At 34.2% G+C, this 21,293-nt stretch overlaps 1 protein-coding gene and 1 pseudogene across 1 annotated transcript; one reads left to right on the forward strand and one right to left on the reverse strand.

Moving 5' to 3' along the window:
• The first annotated feature begins 392 nt into the window (after window positions 1-392).
• Window positions 393-20,726, forward strand: LOC138337536 (3-hydroxyisobutyryl-CoA hydrolase-like protein 5; annotated as a pseudogene).
• LOC138337234 (protein MAINTENANCE OF MERISTEMS-like) lies at window positions 13,475-16,427 on the reverse strand. The gene is made up of 6 exons (XM_069286983.1): window positions 16,309-16,427; window positions 15,385-16,178; window positions 15,108-15,287; window positions 14,502-14,927; window positions 13,893-14,420; window positions 13,475-13,790 (listed from the first exon to the last, which is right to left on the reverse strand). The coding sequence occupies exons 2-6, from the start codon at window positions 16,174-16,176 to the stop codon at window positions 13,593-13,595; spliced, it is 2,124 nt and encodes a 707-aa protein (XP_069143084.1). The 5' UTR covers window positions 16,177-16,178; window positions 16,309-16,427; the 3' UTR covers window positions 13,475-13,592.
• Window positions 20,727-21,293: the final 567 nt, after the last annotated feature.

Consider the following 21,293-nt stretch of genomic DNA (forward strand, 5'->3'; position numbering starts at 1 on the left):
TCTGGAGATGGATTGACTTGTCCATGTTGAATAATTTTAACGATGAAAAATGCAATAAAAGACAATGTGATTAGTTGTTGTTGTGTGACGTGTTGAAAATGATTTTGAAAGGCTTATTGATTTATTCAGTGTTGTATCACGATTTATTTTGAAAGGCTTATCGATTCATTCGGTGTTGCTTCACGATTGTATTGTTGTGAATTGTGCAATGTCATGAAATGGTCATCTCCTCATTATTGTGAACATGTCATTTGCATTGTTTTGATACACGATTGTGACAAGTGTTATGTGAATTGAGTAAGAAAAATAAATTAAAGAGAATGTACCATTTCGAGGGACATATCGCGCGTCCCGATGAATACTATAAATCGAGGGACATATCACGCACCGCGATGGATACTATTATTGAGGGAAGTGTCGAGCGCCGCGATCATTGCATGGATAGATATGTCCTCCATGAGTCCCAGACGGAGAGACAACGGGTGTGTATCGTTAGGTTAGACATGCATCACTATACTTGACATTGCATTTTATTTTATTGCACATCTTTATCATTGATGAACTTGATATTGTATGTTGTTTTCTTGTGAAGGTTTTTGAGGTAGCTGATTGTCATTGCAGCGTACCTTCTTACTGCAATTTATGATCTTGTTCTATTCTAGAAACAATGTTATGTGAGACTTGTACTTTTTTTATTCAATTGTAATACTTTAAAGGCTTGTGTGATTACCCGATTTTGAGAGTCTTATTATGTTAGTTTAGTAATCTGCACTTATGATATTTCGAGATTTCAATCTATCTTACTTGCGCATTTTTGTGATACTTGGGTTTAGGTTGACTTATCTTAGTGGGATAAGATGAGTGTCATCACATCCATTTTTGGATCGTGACAGCTACTTGTTCAAGTTTATACAAGTTTAAGTGTCTACTTGTGCATCCAAAGTTGAAGGGCATAAATGTGAAATGAGGTCAAGTTAAAAGGGCACATTTATGTATTATGCCAAAGTTTCATCCTATATATTGGTGTTCTATATGTATCATGTCACGTAGAAATCATTTGTCTACTTGTTCAACTTCAATCATTTTAAAGTACCTACTTGTGCACATCTAAAGTTAGAGGACATAAATATAAAATGAGGTAAAGTTAAGTCACTTCCCAATTAAGGGATAATGCACAAGTACCCCATCAATCTATGCCCGAAATTTCAGAGACACACTTATACTATACTAAGGTCTTATTACCCCTCTGAACTTATCTTATTAATAATTTTCTACCCCTTTTCGACTTATGTGGCACTATCTTGTGCGCCCAACGCTGATTGACTTTTTTTTTCAAGCTAATGCCAAAACTTATTACTACTACAAAACTTATAATATTTTCTGTCTCTAGTTTTTTTTCTCCCATTGTTGCAAGCATCATCAAAGACTTATTACTACTACACTATATTAGTTCAATTTGATATGAACAAGTTATGTTTGTTGGACGAAAACACAAATTTGAATTGTCAATTCGTGTCACTTATACTACTTTTTATTTCAAAAAGTTTGAAGATTTGACTTCAGTCAACCTTAAACTATTTAACTTTTGAAATAGGTACGAAAACTGTCACATGAATTGAGTACAAGCTGACAAGAATGGGGTGTATCACAAATCAATAATAGTGTCAATCCATCTACACACAAATCCAAACGAATATTTCATTGTTAATTTGTTGTTTATGTTTTATTCCTAAGATACTTATAACAAAACTTTGAAGAACTAGGTAAGACACAACAAAGATTAAGAACATCCAGAACTAGAAAATTAAAACTAGTAAAGAAACTAGAAACAGATACAGAAACAGATTAGAAAAAATATACGAAATATTTTTCATAAAGAAGAATTGTTGTTAATCTGTGTTTAAAGAATCTTTCTAATTACAACAAATTTTGCAGAAACACGAAGTTACCAAAGTTTAATGAACCAGTGAGATCTAATATCTTTAATACATACGAGAATCTAGAAAAATAGAAAGAAGATCAAGCCCACTGAATGCACAGTGTCTCATTAAGAAAATTATTCCCTTCTATTATCCGAGGTTTGATTTGGGATATGTCCTCCCAGGATAGAATGATCTTAATTATTAGTGTATTGATACCCAAAACGTTGGTGTCAGCGACCCGCTTAACGACAGTAAATTACACTTAGAATAATAGATTTAGTAGTAGTAGAAGAAGTCCAGAAAAATTTTATTTTTTAAAATGAGAGGAAATCTCTCGACTTATAAAATCAAAGAGTAGTGCGAAAAGGTTCTTATTGTGTCACAAACCTTTAAAAAGGTCGTCATTTTTTATAAAAGTCATAGCTTTCTATAAAAGTCATAATTTTTCATAAAAGTCGCAATTTTTCATAAAAGTCGCAACTTTTCATAAAAGTTGCAACATTTGATAAAAATCGCAATCTTTGATAAAAATCCAACTCTTTATTTTCCATTCATACCTTTGAAACCCAACATAATTTACTAGCAAAATCAAGATAATTTCTTTTCACAATTCGATAAATATGATGCAATATCTTAATTAAAACCATCTTTTCACAAGCCCACTTGAAATGAGACTGATCATAAATTTACAGCTTTCTAAAACTATCATCCTTTTCACAAAATAATAAATTTTACCATACCACACTATTACTTGAACATCATTTTTTTGTCTTATATAAACCTTAGGTATGTCGAAATCTGGGTTAACTAGTTTCCTCATACAGCAATAAGAAAGTGCAAAGCATCTTGAGATTATTTTTATTTTGGTTTCTGTTTGATATTCGCATTGAAATTCAATTATTTCAATTTGCATCGTGTAAGACTCCAGGGAAAGCGCTCTCTACCATGTACTTTTGCATATTAAAACCTGAAACTTCTAATTTAGGAAGAAGCAATTTACTGCACCACATCTTTTGATGGTACGTTTTAATCTGATTTGATATTAAGTATAGTGAACGACTAGTCTTTTTTTATTTATTCATAGAAATGTATTGCTTATCATTAGGATCTTGCCTTAAATTTTGTTCAAGATTAAACCCAAAAACGCCTTTGACAATATTCTACGCTATATCATATTGTACACTATTTTTCTTTGACCTACTAAGCTTTTACCAGCAACTATGTATTCACATGTACCAAATATATCATCGATCTTAATATTTATATTAACTAACTCATTCATATCGACATTGAACATAAAATATAGCCAATTTCAACCCCCACCCACGCACCCATAAAAAAAAAAGCCATACTACAAGTTTTTGATAAATAAATTATAATATTGATGATGATAACTAGTATAGTCATTTCGTGATTTTTTGGGGTAATAGTGGCTGATGGTGATTATAAATGATAGCTCTAAATAATTAAGATTAAGGTTTATAACAAATGAGGTGTTGTATACCATATGCACCTTAATTGTTCGATCAAAATTTCCTAAACTCGCATCAACATGATCTAATTAGTCTCGTCCCATTGTCATCCCTAATAGTGATTTAATCAAAATTTCCTAAACTCGCATCGAACTAATCTAAGTCTCGTCTCATTCTCATTCTTAATAGTCGATTCTAATTAATTTGAGTTTGAATTAAGTAGAATAGCAAGAGGTTGTTGCAACGTGCATCATTCTTAGAGACGTGAAGTTGTAGGGATCCTTCAACTCTTTTTTCTTTTTAGTTATAATATAATTATAAAATCCAATGAGCTGTACTTAGTTATTTTAAGTTAGCACAAGATTTGTACTCAATTGGCAAATCTGTTTAAATACACAATTTGTTTTTTAAAACAAAAACAAAAAAAATGTGCCAAAACATATATATACATTCTTGAATGAAGAAAGTGCTGAATTGGTATTTAGTGATATTTAAATTCCTTTGATTAGTATTTAGTACTATCGTGGATGGTCACTTCATTGGAGATCAGCTGAGATTTTGTCAAGCCAATTGAAATTGTTAATTCCCTTAACATACCTTAATTTATCCAAAAATAAGTTTTATATATGGAGACATAATTAAGTAGGAAAGCAATAATTATCTGTTTTAAGGACAAGTTAAAAGACATTTGTTTAAGATCGACGTGCATGGGTGTCTATATGTTTAATTGTTGAAAGGCAATAATTGTCTGTTTTAAGGACAAGTTAAAAGACATTTTTATGTATTATATCTTTTGGTTTTGCCAATTTGATTCTCATTAATTTGCACATATATAGGGGGCTGGTCGTACTTTTTCTGCTGGTGGAGACTTATATATGTTCTATGATGGACGAAACACAAGTAACTATTTTTTTTCATTTGTTACTATATATATGTTAGAACTATACTATTGAAATTATTAATTAATTACTACATGTTCAATTCATTTAAACTAATGAGTATGTTAATTGTTTGAATTAGGGGATTCTTGAATTGAATGTACTTATAGAATGTATTGGCTTTGCTACCACATTCATACTTACAAGAAATCGCATATTGCTCTTGTTCATGGAATGTCAGTGGGTGGGGGTGCATCCTTGATCACTCCAATGAAATTCTCTGTCGTCATTGAGAAAGCGGTCAGTACATATATCGTATACTTATTGAAGAAATATTGATTGTATTGAAGTGTTAAGGGAATACATGAGAGATATATATAAGAGATATAGGAAGGAGTACTAATCCTAATAGGACTAGGATTAGTAAACAGTAAATACTAATATTATTTTATACTATTTATTTAATACTATCTGTTATTATCCCCCCTCAAGCTGAGCTGAGCGGAAGCGAACGGAAGCTTGGAACTGAGGTAATCGTGCTGTCGGCTGGGGAGAGGCTTGGTGAGAATATCAGCCGGTTGTTCTTCAGTGGGTACATACTGCACAGTCATGGTGCCGGCCTGAACTTCATCGCGAACAAAGAGACAATCGGTATCAACATGCTTCATTCTGGTGTGTATGACGGAATTCTTGGCCACACAGATGGTTGATTTGTTGTCACAGTAGAGAGCAGGAAATGTGTGAGTGGCGCGGAGTTCCCGAAGAATATATGTGACCCACATGGTCTCAGCAGCAAGAAGAGCAAGGGCGCGGTATTCAGCTTCAGTCGAGGACCGAGAGACCTTGGGTTGTTTTTTTGTACACCAGGAGATCAGGTTCAGCCCCAAAAAAACAAGAAATCCCGATGTAGATTTTCTGTCATTTTTATCATTCGCCCAATCTGAATCTGAGAAACCCCGAAGCTCCAAGTCCCCGGGTCGAATGAGTAAACCACGACCAAGAGTGCCAAAAATGTACCTGAGAATGCGTTTTAGACAATGGTAATCATGTTCACTTGGTTGATGCATGCGCTGAGCAACTCGGTTGACAGCAAACTGGATGTCAGGACGGGTAATGGCCAGATACTGTAGAGCCCCAATGAGGCTGCGGAAGTGGGTGATATCGGCAAAGGGGGTGTCGGCTCCATTCGTAGACGAAAAGACTGCCATCGGTGTTTGGTTGACTGGTGCATTTTTCCAGTCCAGCTTTCTACAACAGATCTCGAGCATATTTTGACTGATGAAGAAACAAGCCGCTGCCTGTCCGAGAAACCTCCATTCCCAGAAAATAATGTAACGGGCCAAGGTCCTTCATTTTGAAGGTAGTATGCATAGCTCGAGTGACATCCTGAATGAGCTGCAGTAGAGCCTGTAATAATGATATCATCTACATAGACAAGAAGAATGACTGTACCGTGTGCTGAATATCGAGTAAACAGACTCGTGTCGTGTACGCAACACGTGAAGCTGAGTCCCTGGAGGAACGTTTTCAAACGTGTGTACCAAGCACGGGGGGCTTGCTTGAACCCATACAGAGACTTCTGGAGTTTGCAAACATGTTGAGGGAAGCGTGGATCAACATAGCCCGGTGGTTGCGTCATGTAGATAGTTTCATCAAGCATGCCATGAAGAAAAGCATTGGAAACATCCAACTGATTGATGAGCCAATTGTTGCGCACGGCGAGTGACAGTACCAGGCGAATGGTTTCTTGCCGAATAACAGGACTGAATGTCACGGAGTAATCAAGCCCATACTCCTGATTGTAGCCTTTAGCAACCAAACGAGCCTTGTACCTGGAAATACTGCCATCTGCATTGTGTTTAATTTTGTACACCCATTTACAGCCCACTGGGTGCCGCCCATGAGGCTTAGGTACAAGAACCCAAGTTTTCTGATCAGTCAAAGCCTTAAACTCGTCATCCATAGCATGACGCCAATAAGCATTTTTTGAGGCAACAGAGTAGGTTGTTGATTCACTATCGGGAAGAGGTGTATTTGGTAGTATGGTAGCCTGAAAGGTTTTGGGTTTAAAGATACCGGCTTTGCCACGGGTTAACATGGGATGAGTATTGGGGGGTGGCACGGGCGGTGGTGATTTGGGGGTGGCCGGGAAGGACCCAAAACGGATCGGGCTGGAGATGTTGTGGATATGGGGTGGTTCGGGTAGGTTGTGAGTGTGGGTGGTGGTTGCGGGTGTATTGTGGGTGACGGTCGAAGGGGTGATGAGGGGTGGTTGGGTAGTGGGTGGAGGTGTGGGGGAAGATGGTAAGGGACCCTGTGAGTATGTTGGAAAAAGGGGAAGGACGCCAATGAATGATGTATTTGTTGAGGAGGAAATAGACTCGTAGGGAAACTCATTTTCGACAAATTTGACATGACGAGATATGTAGACTTTATGAGTTTGTGGGTCAAGACAGCGATAACCCTTGGAGGTAGGATGATAGCCCAAAAAAATACAAGGACGGGATCGGGGTTGTAATTTGTGAGTAATATGAGGGCGTAGCCAAGGGTAGGAAAGACACTCAAAGACGCGGAGGTTGGTATAATTGGGAAGTTCTTGGTAAAGGAGTTTATAGGGTGATTTGTTGGTGAGGGTGTGACTGGGGATTCTGTTAATGAGGTAGTTTGCGGTGGCTAGAGCTTCTACCCAAAAGGAGATAGGGAGATGAGATTGATGTAGAAGAGTAACCACCGTTTCAATGAGATGGCGATGCTTACGCTCAGCCACCCCATTCTGTTCGGGAGTGTATGGACAGGAGGTTTGATGTATAATTCCCAGGGATTGCAGAAACTGGCCAAAGATGTTATTTACATATTCCTTTCCATTGTCACTTCGAAAAAGTTTAACATGAGAATTGAATTGTGTTTTGACCATTTGTTCAAAAGTGACAAAGGTGGTGTATGCCTGTGATTTGTGTTTTAGTGGGTACAACCAAGTGTATTTTGTAAAATCATCCACAAAACAAATATAATAGCGAAAACCAGCAAATGAAGGAACAGCAGTAGGACCCCATAGGTCAGAATGAATAAGTTGAACAGGTGCAGTTTTACGCTTCTCAGATAAAGTAAAAGGTAATTTATGAGATTTAGCAATTGAACAGGAGTCACAATTGTTTACATGAATGGAAGGAAAACCTAATTGAGACATTAAAGAATTTATTATTTGAGTAGACGGGTGACCCAGACGACTGTGCCACAATAGTCTGTGGCCATCAGCCGAAAGAGCCACCGGAGCCACAGGAATGCTTTCTGAAACTGGGTGGGCAGACGAACTTGTGCCAGGAAGAACGTACAGACCATGCTCATAGGGGCCCTAAAAAATCACCCTCTTGGTAGTATTGTCTAGGATCTGAAAATCATTAGAGGTGAACAAGAGTGAGCAATTATTGTCTTTAGTGAATTGGTGAACTGAAAGGAGATTGGTTTTAATAGAAGGGACGTGGGTAAGGTTACCTAGGTGAAAGATAGCGGTGGGGGTTTTAATGGTACCCGTGCCAGTGTGAGAAATATTAAGGGACTCACCGTTGCCAACAGTAATACCATTGGAGCCATGATATGGATTTGGAGCGTTAAGCTTGGATAGATCAGAAGTAACGTGCATGTTGGCCCCAGTATCCAACAGCCATTCAGGGGAAGGGCCGGCTTGAGATGCATAATTGGCACGTTATCACTATTTCGGCTCTCCTCATACCGAAACCAGCAACGAACAGCGGTGTGTCCTGTTTTCTGAATGATTTGACAAGTTGGACGATCCCGCTCGTAAGTGCCCTGCCCGCCGCTGGAAGATGACTGCCCGCCGCTGCCGAAGGAGTGCAGGCTGTTGTTGCTGCCGTGCTGCTGACCGTCGTACGGCGGACGACTGCCCTGCTGACCGCCGCGCCCGCGGCCTCCGCTGTTTCTGCCGTAGCCGCCGCGGCTCCCCTGCCGGTCGCCACCACGCCCCCCGCGATAGTTTTGGCTTGCGGTGAGGGCGGTGGCCGGCTCCATAACAGCGGCTTCTCAGAGAATAAGTTTGCTCTCCAGATCCACGTTGATTTCTTCACTTTTTAGCCACGAGGAGAGAGTAGCCAGGTCAACGGGCGTTGTACTGATGCGAACCGCCTGTTTAATGGAGGAGTAAGCTGATGGGAGCCCCCGAACGACGCACATGACGAGATCTTTTTCGGGAATGATTTCGTTCACGGTGTCGAGGGCTGTGATGATGGTGGAGACCTCGTCTAAATACTCCGCCATTGTTTTCGTGCCTTTGGTAATTGTGTGGAGACGATCATGCAATTGAAAAATATGAGAGTGGGAAATTGATGCATAGCGTGTTGCGAGGGCCGTCCATAGGGCTGAAGCAGTTGTGTAGGATTGGACGTGTTTCTGAACCGTGGGAGAGATGACCGCAATCAAACATGATCGGATCTGGCCATCCACGGCTTTCCAGGCGGCATGGGCCGAATTGGTTTTTTCTGATTTGTCCGTGGCGGTGATGACTGCCGGCGGCGGTTCTGTGCTTCCATCGACGTATTTGAGAATGTAATTGTCCTCAAGGGCTGTAAGAACGGTGATTTTCCATGTAGGGCAATTTATGTCTGATAATTTTTCGGGAATCAGGGCATGAAGATGCCGAGAAGGAGTTTAACGCCAGAAGGAAGTGAATCGAGAGGATCCACCTCGGTTGTCATGGCTGCCGCCACCCAAGAGAAGAGAGGGAACGATCGGTGCCCTAAAGAGAGAGAAAAAAAAACCTAGAGAAAAGAAGATCTAGGTTTTCTGGCTCTTAATACCATGAAGGAATATTGATTGTATTGAAGTGTTAAGGGAATACATGGGAGATATATATAGGAGATATAGGAAGGAGTACTAATCCTAATAGGACTAGGATTAAGGAGTACTAATCCTAATAGGACTAGGATTAGTACACAGTAAATACTAATATTATTTTATAGTATTTATTTAGTACTATCTGTTATTACTTATCTTATAAATGATGATCTGATTGTACGAATTCAATCGATATTTAATTTCAAGTCGTCTAACCTTTTTGTTGATGTAACTTTACAGTTTAGTTATACTCCTGAAATAAATATAGGGTTCCATCCAGACTGTGGCTTCTCATATATGCTTCCGCGTCTTCCAGGCCGACTAGGTAATTAAGCGCTAGACTTGACTCCTACCTTGTATATTAATACCGAATAATGATATATATATATATATGTAAAAGAGAAAGTACCTCTCCAAAAATATGTAAATTAATTAATTACATATATGTATGTAGGGGAATACGTGGGCTTAACAGGAGAAAAAACTAAGGGGTAAAGAAATTGTTGCTGCTAGACTAGCCACTCATTTTGTTCCTTCACAGGTTAGTCCAAGCTTTTCCTTTTCTTTGAAATTCACCATACACTACAACAAATACAGAAATATTTATATTTAGCGGTAATAATATAATATGAATATATTCATAACCAACACTTTATATGGCTCATGAATTACCGTAAATATTATATGATTCCAAAACTCAAAGGGTACAAAATATTAACAAAAATTCCAAAACGGTATATAAAATTTTATATTAACCAAAACGGTAAAATCGCTGCAGGTGCGGCGACTTACTTTTCCTGAAAAAGTAAAATCGTTGCTGAGGCAACGATTTTGCAAAAAAAATTTCTTTTTAATAAAAAAATGAAATCGCTGCCCAAGCAGCGATTTCATATTATTTTTTTTAAATAAGGTATATCGCTGCCAATGCAGCGATTTATAAAAAAAAAATTCTAATATAAATCGCTGCCATTGCAGCGATTTATATATATATATATATATAAAATCTAATATAAATCGCTGCATTTATAAAAAAAAAATTTTTTTAATTAAATCGCTGCAGGAAGCAATTTTTTTAAAAAAAAAAATTTTAAAAAAATGTTAAAACAGCGATTTTATATATAAAAAAATTATAATATTTTTTAAAATTTAAATATATAACTTATAAGAAAATATACATTATTTAAAAAAAATAAAAATAAGTAAAGTAATAAATATATTTTCTTTCTAAAAAAAGATATTATATTGAATTTAAATTTAAATAATATTTGAATTCAAATAATTAATTTTTTTAAATAAAAAATTAAAGGTAGAAAAATTATTGAATATTTTTTTCAAACAAAATGATATATATATATATATATATAAAGTTAAAGAGGATCACATGACAATAGTAGAAAATTTGTTTTTATTGTAAATAGTTGAAGAAAATGTTCACATGTAAATAGTACATAATACTTTCAATTCTATAAATTGGACTTATCCTTCATATTCATATTACTTTCAATCTTCCAATCTACCAACAATTTTAGGTAAATAAAGTCATTTGAATATTATGGTAGAGTGTAGCCAAAATTTCAGTCATTTGAATTGTTTCTCATCGGATTCAACTAATAGGTAAATAAAGTAATGTTTTCTTATTTCTTAAAAACTATTTTTCTTATATGTAATATATTTATATTATTATTTTATAGGTATGATAAAATTCAAAATGCAGTGAATTATTGTACACAAATTGTAAATAATAATGTTATGGGTGATGAACGAGTTGGTGAGTTGCACAATGATGAACCTTCCAAGCATGAATAAACAAACAATGATGATATGTATGACGGCGATGATGATAATGTGGATAATGCACCTAATGCATCCGTTGAAGATCAAAGTATTAATTATCATTCTACAACGATTCCATACTTAGATCACACTGACGAAAATGTAGAAGATTTTATCTACACGAGAGATGACGGTTCCATTCGAACGACACTTTGGAATTCAAACAATCCTAAACATATCCAGTCAGGTTCGATTGTTGAAAACTAAATATTTTATAGTTGTTTATTTATTTATTTATTTCATGTTGATTAATTTAATTTGTATATGCAGCTAGTTATGTTATTTATGAATAAGATGCAAATGAAATCTTGCAGTAAGAGCATATAGTCTTGCTATTAAAAAAGAATTTCTTTGTGATCAATCCAAAAGTAAAAGTTGGAAAGTTATTTGCAAGCGTCATGAGTTAGGGTGTGATTGGATGATTCGGTTTAGAGGGATTTCAAGCAGTATGTGGAAGACAGGAAAAATGATTGAACCGCATACTTGTCTTACAGATAACTATAAGGAGGATCATTTCAATTTGAATGATAACATGATTGCCACTTCATTAATACCATATGTTATGCAAAATCCGGACATAAATATTAAGATGATCCGTGAAATTATCAAAGAAAAACATCACTATACTCCTACTTATAGAAAAGCACAAAAAGGTCGAAGAAAAGCATTTCGAATGGTTTATGGTGATTTTGAAAGTTCATTTAAGACATTACCTCGATACATGGCTGCACTACAATTATTCAATCCAGGCACTATTATTGAGTGGGAGCATCATTCTACAACAATGCAAGGTGAGCAAATTTTTAAATTTCTTTTTTGGGCTTTTAAACAGAGCATTGATGGTTTCAAAAGTTGTAGGCCAGTCATTTCTATCGACGGCACACATCTTTATGGTTTGTATGATATCAAATTGTTAATTGTGGTTGGAATTGATGTGAATGGAAATATTTTTCCATTTGCATATGCTTTAGTTGCACGTGAGAGTTTTGAGTCTTGGTCATGGTTTCTCAAGTTATTATGGACACATATAGTTTGTGAACGACAAGGAATTGGTCTTATTTCTGACCGTCATCAAGGAATCTTGCAGTGCGTTCAATCTTATGATTGGTTTGAGTCCACCCAACACATATCATAGATTTTTTGTTCGACACTTAAAATTAAATTTTAATAAAAAATTTGTAAATAGTGAACTCGAAAATCTAATGTGGTTGGCTGCTACTGAGCATCAGGAGAAAAAATTTATGCAACGGATGCAACAAATCAAAACATTGTCTCCTGCAGCATATGAATGGTTAAATGAATTTCCTTTGGAAAAATGGACAATGTATAAGGTTGGTGGTCGTAGATGGGGTGCCATGATGACAAATGTGTCTGAGTCATATAATGGTTTATTGAAAAAGCTCGGGGGCTTCCTGTGACTGCCATGGTTCGAATGACGTTCAAAGCTCTCGTTGATCGTTTTGTCGAAAGAAACAATCTTACAATTGCATTACTTCAAAGTAATATGCCATGGCCTCTTGCGATAGATAAAAAATTTAATGATTATTATCAAAGAGCTCTAGGGCACACAGATATGATGACTTACAACACAGGTGATGGAGTTTTTGAAATTCTTACTTTTGCTCATGATGGTAAAGGTGGAAATGTCCACAAGGTTACTACAAAAGGTAAGAAATGTTCTTGTGGAAAATGGAGAAACTATCATATGCCTTGTTCGCATGCCATCAAATTTTGTGGACTTCCGGAATCGAGCCAAAATCTTATGTAAGTAAATTCTACAGTGCAAAATATTACAAACGAACATACAGTGAGACATTTGATCCAGTGGGTGATGAAATGTATTGGCCACCAGCTCCTTTTAATTTAATTGCAAATACTGAATATTTGCAGACAAGTGGTATGCAAGGAAGAAGCTGACTTAAGAATGATATGGATATAGCTCCGGCTCGCATGACTAGAAAATGTAGTGTTTGTAAGGAGACAGGTCACACAAAGGCACGATGTCCTACTCGATTTTAAATATTTTGTATATGTTTTCAGGGTTAATGTGTTTTTATTATCTTGTTATTAATATTATGATATATCTTTTATATTTATTTGTTGACATGAATTTAATTTGTCTTGTGCATTTTAAATATTGTACGTAAAAAATAATGATTTGACCTAATATAAAAAGTATTGATTTGACCTAACATAAAAAATATTGATTTGACCTATGACAAAAAGAAAATTAAATCCTGCAAACTTGTTCAAACATACAAAATGTTGACATAAAAAGTATTGATTTGACCTATGATATATCTTTTATATTTATTTGTTGACATGAATTTAATTTGTCTTGTGCATTTTAAATATTGTACGTATAATATCTTTACATTATTATTATATTACTGATTTGAACTCTATTAAAAAATAATGATTTGACCTAATTTAAAAAGTATTGATTTGACCTAACATAAAAAGTATTGATTTGACCTATTACAAAAAGAAAAGTAAATCCTGCAAACTTGTTCAAACATAATAAATAAAAAAAAAGGAAAGAATCTCATTACTTTGTTCAAACTTGCACGAAACAACAAAATTTACATATTTCAAAATTCGAATCTTCAGCCTTTTAGAATAAAGGTGCATAAAAAAAATTATTCTTCTGAATCCGAATCTTCTACATCTTCATTTTCATCTTCATTTTCAAAATCTTCCTCATTTTGATAGTGAGTGCCTGATCCACATCTAGTTGATTTGTGTAGCCTAGATGTTCTCCGAGGTGGATTTTGTCTATTAAGAACTAAATTTTGTGAAGCCCCAACATTAAATCTTGAATCATCAAACGCAGTTACCTATAATACAATATAACATAATATAATCAAATAAACATGCAATAAAAATAAAAAAAAAATTATAAAAAGTTAAGAAAATTGTATGAAAATTATTATACTTACATTTGAAAAATTTAATCTTCCACCAAATGGAGAATTATGTATAGGAAATTCACGCATACCATGTTGAAAACCATATTGAGAACCACTAAATTGTGCAAACCCAGATATTGAAACTTGCGGAGTTACAAAACCAAATGTTTGCTGACTAGAAAAATTCGAATTAGTGTTAGAGGGCCCTGCAGAAAAATCAAATGTGGGATAATAAGGCTCGGGAGTCGCCACATTAGTGTTAGAGAGCCCTGCAGAAAAATCAGTTGTTTCACCAGTGGTCCTTCTACCTCGACGAGCACCCTCTCTCGGTGTTGTTTGTCGTGATCGGCGAGATACTTGTACTGGTGGTGGTTCATCGTATTGAGTGGGAGGATTGTAATCAGAATCAAAGCTCAATCGCGTTCCCTGAAAGGCCGCATTCATTGACTCCATTGAAATACGAGCGACTTCCGCTGCATATTGTCTCATTTCATTAGATTGATTTTCATCATTTTCAATCATCCGAGCTCGACGATACTGCATTTCATGACCCCTAGCCTATAATAATAAACAAATATTAATAACAAAAAAATTATTAAAGATTGACATAATAATTTAAAATTTATGTAATATACATACTAATGCCTCATGTCTTCCTGCCATGTGTTGATACCCTTTTTGTACAACATGATGTGGATTTCCAATGACCATGCGGGTATGCCTCATGTACCAACGAAAGTAATCTGTTTGATCACTTACAAATGGAGGTCGAAATATACAATTTTGACGTTGTTCCCATAAATATTGTGTGTAGTTAAATGCATCTATATCTTCTTGTTTTATTTTGGATCGTTTATCACGCTTAAAATGATATTCGGAAAATTGGGTACACGGTCCAGGAATATGTTGTAAATAACCGAACTGTCTCACAACACGATCAACCATGTGCCACTCACGATAAATTCCATAAATCAGTGGCACCTGTGCCATCCAGACACGTTGTCCTGACCGACACCACTCAGGCAATCCATTAATAACATCTTCCGAATAAGGCTGCCAAATAAACTATAAAAAATAATTAAGTAAGATAATTATAAAAACAACACTGGCAGAAAAAAAAATATTTACGTGAAAATGAACAATCTTACAAAATAATTTTTTTGTACCATTGTGTCATTTAAAGATCTACCAAATATATTCTTATATAAAATATAAATAGTTTAAGATACTAATAATATTAAATACCTGTTCATCAGTTAGATTATCTAGTACATCCCTAATCACACCGATTACAGTTCGTGCCTCATTTTGATGATTTCTACGTCGCGTCCATTTACGTGCAAGCGCAGTTGAAGCCTCAAGTTGATTGGTTCTTAGAGGCTTTGGCAATGGTTGCAGGGGAATAATTCTTTCCCATGCCCAAATCTACAATAAATAAATTCACCATTACTTATAATGCACTTAAATTTAAAAGTGCATATTACTAGTATATAAAAAATATTTAATTAAAAAATATGTATACCTGCACTAAAGAGAGAAATCCACAAACTTCATTTGATTTTTTCATTGACGCACGGCATAAACAATTATACAAATATGATAATGCGGCCGATCCCCATGCTTGAGTTGACATTAAATCTAAATTTCTCATGTCAATCAAAATGTCCAAATTAATCTTATTATTAGATTTATCCGGAAATATTGATCCACCACATAACCATAATAAATATAATCTAAATCTTTGTTGAACTTCATGCTCAGTTGAGTTATCATTAATAACTTCCAAACCTTCGATATACTCAATCAATTTATATGTTAACAATCTACTAACACCAGAAAAACAACTAGTACCGGGTAACCATCCTATTAATTGAAAAATCATTTCTTGTCTACCTATAATCCCTAAAGAATCAGCTCCATTTAAAATTATAGGACTACCATCTACTACCATTCCGAATAAAATTTCAATATCTTGTAAAGTTATGGTAGCCTCGCCAGTTCGCATGTAAAAAGTATGAGTTTCCGGACGCCACCTTTCAATTAAAGCAGAAATTAATCCGGAGTCATACGGCACACATCCAACATCAAGAATTCCTTTAAATCTACAATTTTCAAAATATTGAAGGATGCGAGAATGTAATGAATGATATTTTAAATGTTGCCAAAATTCAATATCACCACGACGCGTATATAAGCAAGATCTCTCTTCTTTTATGCTACCATTCCAAATTCCTTCGGAACGATGATGAACTTGAGTTTTTAATATATCATGCTCTACTGAACCAGGATGTACGTATAAATTTGACGGATACATATCTATACACAAAAAAAAAAAAGAAAAATTAACATTAATATAAGTATCAAACAATTGAATATATCAACAATATCATATAAAAGTATAAAATTAATTAAAAATAAATTAAAAATAAAATAAATTTAAACTCACCTTATAAAGAAAATGCTTTTAAAAACTTTAGAAAATTTGAAGAATAACAAGAATTTTAAGATTGTGGAAGATTGAAAGTAGATTGGAAGATTGAAAGATTGTTGGTAGATTGGAAGATTGAAAGTAATATGAATATGAAGGAGAAGTCCAATTTATAGAATTGAAAGTATTATGTACTATTTACATGTGAACATTTTCTTCAACTATTTACAATAAAAACAAATTTTCTACTATTGTCATGTGATCTTCTTTAACTTTATATATATATATATATATATATATATATATATATATATATATATATATATATATATATATATATATATATATATATATATATATATATATAGCATTTTGTTTTTAAAAAAAAATTCAATAATTTTTCTGCCTTTAATTTTTTATTTAAAAAAATTAATTATTTGAATTCAAATATTATTTAAATTTAAATTCAATAGAATATCTTTTTTTAGAAAGAAAATATATTTATTACTTTACTTATTTTTAATTTTTTTAAAATAATGTATATTTTCTTATAAGTTATATATTTAAATTTTAAAAACTATTATATTTTTTTTTATATAAAGTCGCTGTTTTAACATTTTAATTTTTTTTTATAAAAAAATAGCTTCCTGCAGCGATTTAATAATTTTTTTTCTTTTTTAAAATAAATCGCTGCCAGTGCAGCGATTTATAAAAAAATAAAATTTTTTTGATATAAATCGCTGCCAGTGCAGCGATTTATAATAATTTTTTTTTATAAATCGCTGCATTGGCAGCGATTTATATCAAATTTTTTTTATATAAATCGCTGCACTGGTAGCGATTTATATTAGAATTTTTTTTTTATATAAATCGCTGCACTGGCAGCGATATACCTTATTTAAAAAAAAATTTAAAAATAATATGAAATCGCTGCCAAGCCAGCGATTTGTAAGAAGAAAAATTTTGAAATCGCTGCTTGGGCAGCAATTTCATTTTTTTATTAAATTTTTTTTTTTGCAAAATCGATGCCTCAGCAGCGATTTTACTTTTTAAGGTGAAGTAAGTCGCTGCGTCTGCAGCGATTTTACCATTTTGGTTAATATAAAATTTTGTATACCGTTTTGAAATTTTTATTAATATTTTGTACCCTTTGAGTTTCGAACTCAATATTATATTGCCACTAAAAAGATTTACTGCCTTTAAATATCTCTTTTGCTTATATTTTTTTCTTCAAATGCCAGAAATTATTTCAGTTAGAGAAGCGTTTGGTGAGCCTAAAAAATGGTGATGAGGATACAATTAGATCAGGCATCAATGAATTTTCCTCAAATATTCACATTGATGAAAGAAGTATCTTGAACAATTAATGTATCATATAATTAAATTATTATTTTGAAATGAAATATTGAGAGTAACATTTTTATTCATGTGTAGGTTGTCCATAATCAATGAGTGTTTCTCCAAGAATTCTGTGGAGGAAATTATCGAGTCATTTGTAAGAATTCATTTTTCTAATTACATGATATTTTTAAAATTTTGTACCACATTGCATACTAAGTTAAAAAATATTCAATTTTTTAAAAATGTATTTTCTGCACTAACTTTTTCAGGAAGCTGAGGCAAGCAGAAAAGGAAATGATTGGATTATGCCAGTACTTAATAGACTAAAGAGAGCATCTCCAACATCATTAAAAATAACATTGAGATCGGTAATAAATCTTTTATTATGCTTATTATTGAACTTGAAAAATAACTTTATCAAGCGCTCAAAACTTTATAGGCATACAAAAATAACCTTACCTTTATTCCTATGTTTTTTTAGATACGAGAAGGAAGGACACAAACTATATCTAAATGTTTGAGGAGAGAATTTAGAATTTCAATGAACATACAACGAGCCATTATATCTGGTGACTTTTATGAGGTAATTAGTTTACAAATTCGTTTAAGTAAACTCAATCTTATCATGTACATCATATGTAGAATAACACTTAATTTGCGATTACTAATTTAAAGTTCATGAAATATTTTTCACATATGAATATTTAAAAAATCTTGCTCAACATAAAAAAAAACATAACAGTCAAAATCTATAATCATGAATAAGTTCAAGAAATCATGCGATTGAATCGTAAAAAGAGTGAATCTGAAAGTGGACTTATAAATCCTAACCATAAAATTGAATTCTTGAAAATTTAGGAAATTTATACATGAAGATGAAAGGAATTCTTCATTAGAGTCGTAAATACTTTAATCGATCTGATTACAAAAGTGTGATCTTGGAAGAAGGACAGTGACAAAACTTTTCTTGAATCTTGGAGATGAGTTCTTGCGGAGCTTTCATGAAAATCTATGAATTTCATGAGTAGGAGATATTGATTTGTGTTAAGATGAAGAAATTACAAGGTTCTATGGCCAAATCTTCCCTTGGATGATGGATGGTCCTTGAAGGAAGTTAGTTTCTTGAAAACTTCTCTTTTTAGGGTAGATTATGAACTAGGGGAGTGAATACATCTTTGAGTGTTACTAAAAGACCCAGAGGCGCGCAACTACGAAAAATGTAGAAGTTTTTGCCTCGGTACGTGTGCTAGTGCTTAGAAAATGCCTTGTTCATGCGGCAAGACAGTGTCTAGTAAAGTGGGCACAACTTTTTACCCCTAATCCTGGATAATTAATGCAAACTTGGTGGCATTGAAAACAAAATCATATAGACCTTTAGTTTAATAGTCCACGAGTCACCTAATTCATGATATGCTAAGAGATGTGCTTGTTTGAAGTTGACCCTTGCATGAACTAATGTGAAAACTTAGGTGGTAGGAAGGTTTTAAAGCTTGCTTGGTGTTATAGGTTCCTTATGACCCTAAATCACTTTCGATTGCTACACTCGATAAAGGATCTAAAACACGTGAGAAAGTAGGACATATATTAGGCAGTTCAAACTTATATATTCACAATGTAATATTCACATTCTAAGAGTAGAGTTGTGAGGTCTTAATTACATCAATCCAATCACAACAATTACTTAATAGACTCATCATACATTATTCTATTCAAAAAATAGTTTCATATATGGACTTTTAAGTAGGAAAGCTATTTTTCCTAACTAGTCTAGCAACGCGACTTGAGAGATTTAATAGTTTGATGGAGGACTAGTGTATAATCAATAGTTTTTTGATGTTATTTATTTACACTTAAAAACATTCTCAGTGCTTAACTAAAAAAGAAATAGAATTTATATATTTTGCAGACCAAATATGATGTGAGTTATTATCACAATTATATGTCACTTGCAGTTTGAGTTATTAATTTAATGAATGATGTGCAAAACAAAATATAAACTTATGATAATTAAAATTTAATCTTTTACCTCATATAATTTTTCAGGGAAGAGTGTGCACCAGACCATTAAAGGTGGCTTGGTGTTAGACCCCTGATCTAAGTCACTCAATTAAATGGCAGCATGGACAATGTATAAAGCATGTTAACAATGTCACTTGTATAATCCAAGGAAACAAACATGCAAGGCTAAGTTGACGATGGACTATTGACGAAGCTAAGGTGTGCACAGTGCCACCATAGCGTGATTTCGAAGCAACCAGTGAGGACCAAGGACTTGAAGGCAAGGCAGGTTGGTAAGGACTTAACCATATGAAATCTTAACAATGTTGTAAGGACATATCATTGATATTCAAAGAAAAAACAAGGGCAAACGACCAACAAGGCTAAGGCAACAATGAAAGGATATTGATGCCAACGTGGGATGAAGCAATGACATAGATTTATGACTGTGGCATGGAACCATTGAGTGGTAGCAGTGCAAGGCTGGAAAGTCTAAGTGTGGAAGTGTTAAACATGGGAGTAGCTTGTCCAAAAGGCAAGCAAAGTCAAAGCTTACCGACGATTACAAAAAGTGCAACATTATCTCATTTCGTGTGGAACTTGTTTTTTGCGCCTTGTTTGAATTATTTTGAATATATCAAGTAGTTTTGGGGGTGTCAAATACATAGTATAAGATTAGGCTAAATCCAACATGTGTTTTATTTTTATTACGTCACTTGTCGGTAGTTTGCTGCACATAGGATTATAAATGTACAGGTTGTCTTATGGTGTAACTATGGTTTGATTGTTCTATGTATTAGGGAATACTAATTAGAGTGTCAAAACTAAGTTAAGGTCTAGTGTTAGACCCGCAATCTACTTGATCTAACTACGTGCAGACATGCCAAAGACTTGGGCATTGGTCTTGGCATGGATGATGGCAAAACAGTGCAACACAAGTTCAAGGTGCTTGGGTGTTGGCAAGACAGCTTGAACGTGCATGGCTTACGTTCGGGCTAAGGGCATTGGAAAGGCAGCATGTTGAGTTGATGAGGCAAGACTGTGAAGACTTGGCAATGTCAGGAACAAAGGCAGTTCACCCGAAATTGCTGAAATAAAACTAAGTGTTGGAAGACAGCTAAAATATTCTAAGTGTTGGAAGCTGGCTGAAATATTCTAAGTGTTGGAATGAAGCCTGAAATATTCTAAGTGTTAGAATATTAGTATTTCATGTAGATAAGAATGTAATTTGAATTAAATTCTATCTGTTGGAAATATAGCTGTTGGAAAGTTAGTTTTGAACCCTGTGATGACAAGTGTCAGACATGTGTCACTTGTAACCGCCGCATGTAACTGCCATTGTGCATAATTTTGATTTAAAGGTGGAAATTCGTCTAAGGAAAAAACAGAGTGTTTTCTAGCATTAGACTAATTTGTGAAGCCTTCCTTTGTATTACTTAAAGGTTAATAAAGGTTGGGACTGGTTCCTGTAAATTCTGTTGGTAGTTTGACGCTACTGTTTTAAGTATTTCTATACTTAGTCAATATTCGTGGGTGCAAGTAGGCTGAGTGTTACAGACGTTTGTAAGACTACCTAGAGTGGTGTGTGATAAAAATAATCAACCCTCTTTCAATTGGTATCAGAGCGCGGTTAAACAATGGTGAAAAACGCAGAACTATGGGAG

Source organism: Solanum lycopersicum, chromosome 7, assembly GCF_036512215.1.
Source record: "Solanum lycopersicum chromosome 7, SLM_r2.1".
NCBI lineage: Eukaryota > Viridiplantae > Streptophyta > Magnoliopsida > Solanales > Solanaceae > Solanum > Solanum lycopersicum.